The 12,204-nt window shown below is 45.0% G+C and overlaps 1 protein-coding gene across 1 annotated transcript in view; it reads left to right on the top strand.

Annotated features, from left to right (window-relative positions):
• Nucleotides 1-4,805: 4,805 nt before the first annotated feature.
• The window catches only part of mei4 (meiosis-specific, MEI4 homolog (S. cerevisiae)), a 356,624-nt gene continuing 349,225 nt past the window's right edge, over nucleotides 4,806-12,204 (top strand). The window contains exon 1 of the mRNA XM_072503353.1: nucleotides 4,806-5,097. Within this exon, the coding sequence (XP_072359454.1) occupies nucleotides 4,806-5,097 (292 nt within the window). The remainder of the gene's footprint in view (nucleotides 5,098-12,204) is intronic.

Here is a 12,204-nt window from a genome sequence, read left to right as displayed (position 1 = left end):
GAGAAAAATTATAAAATATTCTGTACTCAAAGCCATCAGAGATTATTATAAGATGCAACACTATAAACAAACAGTTTCAGTTGTTTAATATCGCCTAAAGATGAGCATTTCAAAACACAGTTCTCCAATTTTAATTTTGTCAATGTTTCGTTTGCTCTAACAATTTCTCCCAAAACTAACTGATATGGACTATAGCCCCCAACCAGCTGCAGTGAATTATTTGCATGGACAGCCCATGCCAAAGCCAAAGTTAATTTACAACTTGGCCTCTCTTACACGCTGTTACTAAGGGGACTTTCTGCAGCTGTAGTGCTGACTATTATGTTTATGTTCACACACATCTGGAAATTCATTGTCACTGAGGACCTTTGTTGGTGTCCCCAGCCCGGTACTTACCCATTTTTCAATTATCTGTTCCACAATTACTTTCTTTACTATGGAGAATTGTCAATTGACTAACTCATGTTGCCAAGCCAGCCTCCACGAACAGGCGCCGGAATGTGGTGACTAGGGGCTTTTCACAGTAACTTCATTTGAAGCCTACTTGTGACAATAAGCGATTTGCATTTCATTTCATTTCACTTCACAACGTGTAAAAGGAAAATGTTCTTTTCTTTATCTCACACCTTGAGATCCATAGCCACACATTAAATAAAATCTGTCATGATGGTGTTCTTCTATATTTCTTACATGTATCATGGGTGGGATTCTCCGTCGGCCGACACTGGAATCGGGAAACATGATTGGGTGGATAATCGGTTCCCACGCCGAAATCGTGGCGGGCGCCGGGTTCGCGTCAAATCGTAATTCTCCGGTGCCTTGACAGTGGCGTCAATACATTCTCCTCTGCACGTACAGTAAATGTCGTTGACATATCATTAGTGGGCCTCACCAGTATTCTCCGGGGCCTCCGTGATTCTCCATCTCCACTGGGGGGAATTCCGGATGGCAAGGTTCAGTTGTGCTTTTAAAAATCATGAAACAGAGGTGCGACTGTGTGCTGCCAATTCTGACACTGGCCTGGTTTTGGGGGGTGGGGGGGTGGGGGTGGGGGGTTGGATCATGGGGCCGGGGTGACCCTCCCCCACGGGACTGGTGTGTCCAGGCACGGAACACCATAACAGCGGCCTGCAAAGCAGCCATCCTGATGTGTAACCCACTGATCACCCACCTTGGCCCTTGGTTCTGCAGTGTTCCACAAGCCGTATGGATGCCCGTATCCCACCACCTCTGCACCCCAACCTCCGCCCCTGCACCACACCCTCCGTCATACCACCCTCTTTTCCCCCCCCGCCCCCAAACTAGCCTCCACCTACTGACGGCCATCTCGCGGCCCACCCAAGGGGAACGTCCATAGTAGGCCCTGCACAGGGGAGCTGATGGGGGCCATGGAGCGCACCACTGGCAAGGGTAGTACCAGCCCACTGTACCTCTAGGAGCAGGTCAGGCCCCAAGGCCAGAGGCCCCACGGTGCTGGGCACTGTTGGGGCTAGCTGTGCGGGGGTGGAGTGGGCACATGCGGGGGCAGGTTCCGCAGTGCAAACTGGAGCCACCATGTAGCCCGTTCGATCTGGTTGGGCAGTGGGTACGCACCATGCTAGCATATTGACATTTCACCCCTTGCAGACAATGCATGTAGGAATTAAACCAGCAATGGTGGCCTTCCTCCTAGCTACTGCAGCCCTGGAGAATGCACTGCGGCTGTACAAGCTGGAGCTGCTTGAGGTGGCAGAAGGTGCAGTAGCGGAGTCTGCCGCAGAGGAACAGGAAGCAGCCTCTGAGGATGGAGTGCCGGCTGCCCAGCAGGCCCAGGAGAAGGAGGATGTGCAAAAGCGGCGTTGCATGATGCTTCGTGGACCGGCAGCGCCTGTCATTCAAGGAGCTGCAGGACCGGGCATGCCGTCGAACACTCTGGCCAACAGGGTGACAGTGCACCTGGCACTGTGGGGAAATGGGGGAGGACACCCACTCCCGGTGGCAGTCAAGGTGATTGTCACTCTGAACCTTTACGCCATGGGCTCCATCCAGGTGCAGAGTGGGGACCTGTCCGTGATCTCACAGAGCTTGGTGCACAGGCGCATACGCGCCATTATGCATGCCCTATATGCCCAGTCGGCATAATAAATCCATTTCGATGTGGACTGATCCCACCAGGATGCTCGGGCAGCGGGGATTGCTGCGATGTCCCAGGTCCAGGGGTGATCGGGATGCATGTTGCCTTATGAGCACCTGAAAATGACAGGCCACTCTAACCGAAAGGGGTTCCTCTCGATGATCGTATGGCTGGTGTTTGGCCATCAGATGCGCATCATGCACGCCTGTGCCCAATACCTGGGCAATGTGCATGACGCCTTCCATCCTGGCACACCTTATGATGTTTGGCCTCTTTGAGGCGCACCCCCAGCTGGGGGGTTGGCTCCTTGGCGACAGTGGTTATCCGCTGCGGTCGTGGCTGATGATGCCTATCTGGAGGCCAGAGACCAGCGCGGAGATCCACTACAATAACGAACATACAACGGCCAGGGGCGTGATCGAGCAGTGCTTCATTATCCAGAAGATGCCTGCAGGTTCTGGATGCTTGCAGGCAACTGCTCATGCAGTCCCTGGCTCTGCGATTGCATCTCCACAATTGATGGGACTGTCTGTTCCAGAAGCCCGAAACCAGGCTGGACGGGCAGCTAGTCCCTAGGGTCAGTCCACTCTCCGACCGTCCGTAATAGAGCGATGGCAGGATGTGGAAGACTTCAAATGCAGTTCTTGATTCATTGGAAGATTTGACATTAATGTTTTCCCCTTGGTGTTATGATTGGGATGGGAGGAGTGGACAGTTTCTCTAGCCCCATTACTCCATAGGTCGCATCACAAGTGTAAATGTTTAATTCACTCACTAAAATAGCCAATTGTGTAATTTTGCTGTTGTTAGACCCAGAATAAAAGAGATTTTAATCAGACTTCTTTCAGTAAACTCAATGATTGATGTATTATGAACCAGAACTTATTTTGATAAAACAAGTTGCAAAAACCATTTTGACATACAATTTGTAATTGTGAAGTGTAACTATATATGCCTTTAAATCCCAATACACACAAAGGACAAAAAGGACTATGCTGAGGTAGGCCAACAGACAAACTTTATGAAAAAAGATAAAGTTTGTAGGGTTTTGACACAATTGATTGGATGTTCCTGTGTGAGAAGATGGATTGCTTGTGATTGCTTGTCATAGTGGTTGTCTGGAAGTTTGGTGTGGAGCAGAACAGAATGGGAACAATGTCCTTGGGATCTCTCTCTTGCCTCAGCTTTTCAGGCTTCCAAGTTGTACTCCGATGAGGATCTCTATCTGGATGCTAATAACCACACTGAATTTCAGATAAGGTAGGGAGATAGTGAGTTGGGCACCTTTCACCTTCTCTGTTGATTCCCAAACCTAGTCCAAAGCACAAGTTCTGAACAGGAACCCCTGCTTTTCATCTCACCATGAAATAATCCTTTCCTCCCTTTCCCTGTTACTCTGCCTCTGTACTTGCTTAAAACCTGCTATATCTCTCAAATGTTTTCTTCTTCTGATGAAAGGTTATCAATTGGAAACGATCACTCTTGTTCTTCGTCTCTTCAGGTGCTGCTTCAGCTGCTGGGTATTTTCAGCATTGCCTGTTTTTCTACTGATTTTATATTTGAACTGACATAAACACTCCTAATACTGTCCTGCACTCTCTCTTCAATTATTAATGCTTCTACATTTTAAACAGTGTAACTTGAAACTACAAAACTCATTACTCTGAAAGTGGTGCGGCTTTATCATTTAAGTTTCAGATTGCTTATTTTTTCAGATGTTTATTCTTTCAAATATTGATATTTGAATATAATTGATACTAAATAATTTAATCGCATATTGGGTGTAAAGTAAATTTAGCATTTAAAGCGAATGAGCTTGGTCTAGTTTTATATTAACTAGTAGTTAAAGATGAAATTTATTCTGCTGAGTTGTACAACGCTAAATGTTATGCTGAAAGAGGTCCCTACCATATTTGTGTTTCTGAGTTGTCCCTTATTGCATTTGATGAGAATAATCTGCTGGTTATAAACAGCCTAAAAGCACAACATTTGTGCAATGGAACATTCCTGATGTGATTTCAGGAAGCTCAACTGCTTCGGTCTTCAATCCTACATCGGTTTTATTTCTTATAACATATATGGAGGATGTGATTTTGAAGTGTGGGAAACAATGTACCTTAAAAAGCTTTTGGAATTGTTGATGTGCTTTGTAACTCCATTAAAAACATCATGAGGCTCAATTTTCCCAAAATAGTCTGTCTTGAACAGTTTAAGGTATAAAATATGTATTTTGTTTATTTTGAATTGAATTACTCGAGGTGTATTTTTTTGGTAACTAGTTTTAAATTTATATGTTTATTTAGAATTTCTGGCTCATTGGTTCACTCATGAATCATTATTTTAGGACTGTATGCACCATTTGAACTGCAGTCCTACTCATTATTATATATATTGTACAGATGCCGATAATTCATTTTAAATTGAAAACAACTCGGAAGTGACATTGTTCAAACTAATACACAGCAGTATAGTATAAACATTATTCAAACTAACATTGTATTGTTATGCGATTTAAGTGTAGTTTAATCTAGTTTCCAATAGTGGATAGCTTATTTTAACCTTTCATTGTTTCCAAAACAGAGTTTATAGTTTAACTTCGAACATAGCTGAAAGATTTTTTTCTTTGTCAAATAGACTAACTATTTAGTTACACAATCCTATTTCATGACAGTATTAGAAGTTGTGACTGATGATGCGTAATTGTGATCATATATTTTCTTCTGTCGCGCTGATAGGACAACAGCTGAATGAAGATGTGCTGGCATGGTACCTAAAAACATCAAAGTTAGCACTGGCTTTGGCTGTAATTGGCAGTACCCCTCCAGAGAAGAGCAGCAGAGAGCATGCAGAGCACTTGGCCAAAACGTTGGGTCAGAGGGAGGTTGAATGGAAGCTAAAAGCTGAGACTTGGAAAGCTGAAGTGTTACACCTGCGCCAAGAATTGTTTCTAAGTCGAATGAAATCTGTTTCAAGATCAAATGATGGTAAGTGTAGTATAAGGATCTGGTACCTTTTGGATAATATGAGACTGAGTACAGTACTGTATATTTGTAAATGGTTCTAAGAGTCGACAAAAGCTCACAGTTAACTTAGTATGATGACAAAGACTTCTTCAGACCTAACTAACTGTAACCTACACCCCACAACATGGTGGCAGCTTGAGAGATAACCCCCCAAAACCTAATTAAAATACAGGGACAAACCAAAATGCGGGAAGATTGAGGAAAAATTCAGAAAAGCATTCTGAACTGAAAAGCAGAAATGCAGAGCCAAAAATTGCAAGGAAAATTTGAAGGAAAGGCTTGGAAGCTGAAGGCAGCAATTTAAACTGCACTTCTGTAGCAGAACACTCCATTGAATCTCCTTTGGAAGTCCAGCTTCAAAGTGCAGAGTCGCCAGAACTTGCAAGAGTGAGCTAAAAATTTCAGGCTGCAGCAAACCCTGAGAAACCTTGGAGGTGCAGTTTTGGAGAAATCTAACACTAAAAAGAGTCTGAACATGTGGCACCCAAGCTTGTCAGAAATGAAAAAGAGAAAGGTTTAATTGAATAATTTGGGAACGGCGAGACTTTTCAACTCAGTAAAAGACACAAGAAACTCGAATTTGATGGACGCATGAGTCAAAAAAAGTATAACACTAATAAAGATAATTTGATTTAGGCAGCCATTGTTAATTTTTCTTTTAAGTTGAGTTGTGAAGCCTACTAAAACTGGCAAGTAATGGAAATTCCTTTGTCTCCATGTGAATGATGATGCCTTCTTGAAATTCCGACAGCTCTTAAAGCAGAACTTAAACTTTTAAAATGTTTGACTTGGAGCAGAATTCCATATTTCCAAGTCAATTGGGACTACTCCAAGACTCAGTTCAATCACAAAATTCAGGACTTTGGAGAAAAAGATTCATAAGATACAGCATCATCTCTGATTTAGACAGAAAGTAAAAAGCAGAGCAGGTTAACAGACTGCTTTACTCAGTGGCCCGATTGTGGATTACATTATTGCAAAACAGCGTATCAGTGAATTATCCACTAAATTTGAAGAAGTGTTAAAGTATTTTGATCCAAGAAGGAACTCAAAAGAGGTAAATTTAACAAGCTAGTCCAGGAGCCAGGAGAATCAGTCAATTAACTTATCAATGGTCTGTACAAGATGGCAGAGGGTTGCAAACATGGAGACTTAAAATCTGAGCTCATCAGAGACAGAACATGGTAGGAGTCGGAAACCATGCACTCTGACCTCTTACAAGCGAAGAAAACGGCAATCCGTGAGCAATACCAAACTGTTTTAAGCCTAGACAGTAAACTGTGGTGCAGAGATCATCCTACAGTTCAGTTCGTTAAGCGACAATGACAGAGGCGTGCCAGTCCATGGAAAGCAATACCCAAACCAGCCAGCAGAGCAACCATGCCAAAGCTGTGGAGCAATGCATCCCCACAGGCAAGAGCAGTGTCCTGCACTTTCAGCCCAATGCTTTCAGTACAACAGGATTGGATGCTGTGGCAAATTGTGCAAGGTGAAAAGTCCAAAGGTTATCCATGAGGTCAAGACTGTAAGTCCAGAAGACACACTGCCATGCTTCTTGGGTGAGGTCAAAGATCTTGGTTGCTAATCTTGGAATGGGGACATTTCAGACAATGGCCAGTTCACAATTTTTAAAATTAGACATCTGACACAGGTGCCAACGTAACAGTTCTGTCAGACAAAGAACTGTGGCTAAAGGACCTCTGGCTTTGAACAGCAGATCGACCATTTTATGGAACTGGAAGAATTGACTCCCAGTCATAAGTATAATTCTGGAACCAAAGTATGATGGCAAACAAACCTGTGAGCTGATACATGTCATCCGTACCAGCCTTTCTCACTCTTGAGCAAAGAAGCCTATGTAGCCCTTCAAAATGACAGAAGAACTGAAGATGTCAAGACAATGCTGGAAAATCTCAGCAGGTCTGGCAGCATCTGGGGAGAAAAGAGAAAACATTACCTCTTTTCTCTCCTTACAGATGCTGCCAGACCTGCTGAGATTTTCCAGCATTTTCTCTTTCGTTTCAGATTCCAGCATCTGCAGTAATTTGCTTTTATTTTATGTCAAGACAATCACTGTTATTAACCATATAGAACTGCAGATTCACAAGTACTCAAACTAAGTTTCCTGACTAGGGCTTCAGCTCTTCTCTTTGAGGAGCAGGTTTTTCAATGCTTGTTACCGGTGCCAGAAAACTTACAATGGTCAGACCAGCTAACCACCAAGGAGTTCACCACAATGCCTTCATTGAAGGATGTAAAAGATAGTGACCAGCAGTCAAGTAAACTTCAACTTTCAGCTCCAATGATGGTACAGCAAGTCAACACTGTAACAACCGGATGTACGCTGCAAATCACAACCAACATGCCAAAGCCGCAAAAGATGCTGGGATCTAGTAGTAGCCATCCATTGCCGACAGTAAAACACAGAGGTGACCACACCACAAAATCTCATTCTAGTCACAGGAATGCTCATCATCCTCTGCAGAGGACATCGCTATGACCTACACGACGATGGAAGAAGTGAAGTAAATAATAAGGAGACTAATACAATGGTTTTCCACTCCGACAAGCGCAAACAGTCGAACCGACCAAATGTGGTTCATCATGAAGGAATGAAAATAAACCCAGATTCCAAAACAACCTCCAAACCTATAGAAATAACCAGCTGTGGCAGAGCCTACCACTGTCTCACAGTAGTTTGAACGAGAAATGGAAGGGTTATAAGACCTCCAAATCGCCTGAATATTTGAATTCAAAGACTTGGCAGGGGTTTGGAGGGAGAGATGGGGGAGTGATAATATAGCAATGACAATGTAAATGTATGATCGTAATAACAACATCGAATCCCTTTGGTGCAGAACGAGGCCATTTGGGCATCGAGTTTGCACCAATCCTCTGAAAGAGCACACCATCAAAGCCCACTCTCCTGCCACATCCAATAACCCCTTAACCTAACCTACACATCCTTGGACCCTATGGGGCAATTTAGCATGGCCAATCCACCTAATCTGCACATCTTTGGATTGTGGGAGGAAACGGAGCACCCGGATGAAACCCATGCAGACACGAGAAAAGCGTGCAGACTCCACACATTCAATCTCCAAAAGCCGGAATTAGAACATAGAACGATACAGCGCAGTACAGGCCCTTCGGCCCATGATGTTGCACCAAAACAAAAGCCATCTAACCTACACTATGCCATTATCATCCATATGCTTATCCAATAAACTTTTAAATGCCCTCAATGTTGGCGAGTTCACTACTGTTGCAGGTAGGGCATTGAACCCTGGCGCTGAGTCAGCAGTGCTAACATACATACAGACATATAAATTATTAGCAGGAGTAGACCAATTGGTCCTCTAAGCCTGCTCTGCCATTCAGTATGATCAAGGCTGATCTGACTGTAACCTCCCGCCTACCCCCGGTCACGCTTCACCCCCTTATTTATTAATCTATCCACGTCTGTCTTGAAAACATTCAAAGACTGCTTCCACTGCCTTTTGAGGTAGGGTGTTCTAAAGACTCACGACCCTCCTGAGAGAAAAAAAATCATCTATCCCTGCCTTGGATGAGCAAGCTCTTGTTTTTAAACAGTGACCCCAAGTTCCAGATTCTCCCACAAGAGGTAACATTAAGACAAGATAAACTATAATCACTTAAATATATTTGATAAAGACTTGGGGGAAGTGTAGTATAAGGGTCTGGCACATATACAGTTGACGTGGGGCTGTGCACAGTACTGTGGAAGGGAAATTAATGTGAGGATTAGTTGCCCACTTAGAGCATACATTAATTTCTGAACAAAATAAGAAGGTCAAATGACAGAAAAACATACTGTTTAATATTTTGTTCTCGGTCTTATTATGGCAACACATTGTCATGTCACATTTTCACCCGAAAGATAACAAATGCGTACGAGAATTGTTTTTAAACCAAGGGCAAAACATTCATATTTCCTCTTGCATATGTTCCCAAGGTTTTATTTCTTCAGAGTTGTTTATTTCACACTATAAATATAATGGTTTTCAACTGTATAATTGAGAGTACTGTGGAATGGCTATTTAGCCAGACCACGGCCCTCTCCGTAAATATTTGTGTCAAATAAATTTCCTGAATCGAAGCTCGAAGAATTTGTCTTTATTATAATTTCCACAACAAGTACCATCCACACAGTGATGTAAGAGAGCACATGATCAGCATCCCGGATCAGTTGAGTGTTGGACAGACCCATATATACCAACAAACTTGGAGACATATTGGCTTGTATACCTTTACTGTATCATATTTTGCAAGGAGTTCTGAAAGTCACTAAAAAGGCTTGCATTTGACTCAGATCTACTGAACACCACAACAGTAAGCATATCACAGTGCTCCAATTATTTAGCAACTTAGTTAATTTAGTTCAATTATAAGCTGCCATGCTGACTGACAATCTATGACTTGTATGATAAGGAGCTAACGTTTTTAATCTTTGCGTCTTGTGTGTAGAATTATAGTTGATTGGAGGGAAGGGGCAGTTAATTTACTCCAGAAAATTAACTTTACTACTCATGGTTACTGGGTGAATATTATAATTAGTTGATCTGCTGCAGCATTGCACATGAGGATTTAAGTCAATCTTTAGTTATCCTGCTCATGGTCATATCCATTGGAAACTAATCGAATTTAAAACCACCTCTTGCTTATTGTTCTTTAAACTATTTGCGATCCATCTTGCGGTATCATCATTCCAGCATAGTATTTTATCATGGTCTCTTGTCACTTTTTGTCGAATACTGTTTGTAAGTCAATTGATGACATCAGCCAGATCCTGGGCTGGACTCTCCATTAGCTGACGCTGAAATCGGGAAACGCAATTGGGTGGAGAATAGCCAGTTTGACCCCAAATTGGGATTCTCCGGCCCCCCCAAAAATGGCGTAAATGCGGCGCTCGCCACGTGACCTGAAAGCACCTAGGCATGCCATTAGTGGGCCTGACACCCAATGTTCCGGGGCCTCTGCGATTTAGCGCCTCCGATGGGCCGATTTCCCGATGGCGTGGTTCACTTGTGGTTTTAGAAATCGTGAACCTAGCGTCCTGGCTGCTGAGCGAGAGAGATGAGGTAGGAAATGGTGTGGGATGGCTGCAGCGGTGGGAGTCCCTGCCAGGGCAGGGGGAGTGGCGGTGCCCATGCATCGACCACCATTACAGCGGCCATCTTGCTGACCACCCACCCCGGCCCCTGGTTCTACACAGTGACACCGGTCGTATAGGTGTGCACCCCGCCCCCGAACACCCCACCCAATCGGCAGCCACCCACCAGGAGGGCACCCAGGGCCACACCGACGGTAGCCCTGCACCGACTGGGGGTGGGGGGGGTGGGGGGGGGGGTGGTGCGGGGTAAGAAGCCCAGGACCCCCCGACCAGGGGATGGGGCAGGGGATTGCTGCTCGGCCCGCATTGCTGAACAAAGGAACAGAATTGTCGTACTGATAGAGGCCAACAGACTTTAATGGTGTACAAATGTGTCCCCAACTGCTCCACTCTCCAAATGGTGCCGCCCAACTTGCCCCCTACCCCCATCCCATCGTGCACTCTCCGTGATCCTCAACTTGCCTAGCCCTCCCTGCTCTACCGCTGAATCTTCGTGTGTCCCCAGGATGCACATCAAAAGTGGAGACAGCCTGCTGCCTACTGCGTCCCATGGCCTTTGATGCCCCTGGCAGGTGTCCTCTGGGGGCTTTGATGCTTGAGGGCCCTGGCGCACTTGGCAGCATATGCCCCGCCTTGCCGCCCTGTTCTCGTGGGGGGGAGAGGGGAAGTGAGGGGTGGCTAGTGCCTTCTGTCGCCACACCATAGGGTGGCTCCGGGTTGGCACCCAACTCCCCCTCCACCAAATGGGTTGTATGTGGGTGGGGGGGGGTGTATCGGGAGTATGGTGGGAAGATATGGGGGAGCAAGAGTATGCAGGCAGTGGGGGGGGGATTTGGTCCGGGTGCCCGTGCAAACTAACCCAATCGGACCGGTGGAGATCATTTTTTAAAAATAAATAAATTTAGAGTACCCAATTATTTTTTTTTCCAATTAAGGGGCAATTTAGCATGGCCAATCTACCTAACCTGCATATCTTTGGGTTGTGGGGATGAAACCCACGCAGACACGGGGAGAATGTGCAAACTCCACACAGACAGTGACCCAGGGCCGGGATTCGAACCTGGGTCCTCACCTCCGTAGTCCCAGTGCTATCCACTGCGCCACCGTGCTGCCGTCCGGTGGGGATCATTGACCTTGCGGCAGTGGGTGGATGTCCTCCTGGTCATGCTTACCGAGCTGACAGCATTGGTGGCTGTTCGGTGGCTGAACGTCCTGGACCCTCTGGGTACAGGACATCCCTCCTGACCTCCACCGCGTCCAGCAGTCTGCCCAGTTTGCCTTCTCCGAATCGGGATGCTGGCCTCCTCGGTGTCATGGTCGCGAGTGGAGTGGGGTTAGCTGCGTAACAGCGGTTTAAGTGCTGCTGTCACTTGTTAGGAGGGAGCTGGCGAGTGCAATCTCAGGCGAAATAGCCGGTGAAGCATGATTTGAGGCATGAATCCTGGGGGGCCTTATTAAATGGACCAGTTAACGTTCGATAGCGGTGAGGGGCCGAGCATCAGGAAACTTGTCAATTCCCGCTTGCTACCATGCTTAGAAACACTTTCATTAAATCACATCCAGAACTAATGAAAAAAATAACATTTCAGCTTTCTTAATAAACTGAACCTAAACTAGCATCCATAATACAAACTTATGTGAGATTAATCTGTCCCAAGGATTAATCTGCCCTTACTGAGTCTGAGTGTACATCTATATGTCGGTGGGCTCAACCCTATTTGCTGCACATTTAGGAAAAATAAGTACCTATGTTTCCCTAGAAGGAATTTGTATACAAATGTTCATAATTAAGTCTAACTGCCAATCATCTGTTTGTTGCGTTAAGATTTGGAACATGCATCTGTTTGATTAGCTTGTCTTTCTTTAACAATTTTGATTTAAATGTTCTTGAGACTGAAAGACTTTCAATGCTTTGTGAGCAGTTGTATTGCCTG

Source organism: Scyliorhinus torazame, chromosome 1, assembly GCF_047496885.1.
Source record: "Scyliorhinus torazame isolate Kashiwa2021f chromosome 1, sScyTor2.1, whole genome shotgun sequence".
Lineage (NCBI taxonomy): Eukaryota > Metazoa > Chordata > Chondrichthyes > Carcharhiniformes > Scyliorhinidae > Scyliorhinus > Scyliorhinus torazame.
This window is presented reverse-complemented; position numbering and strand designations above follow the sequence as displayed.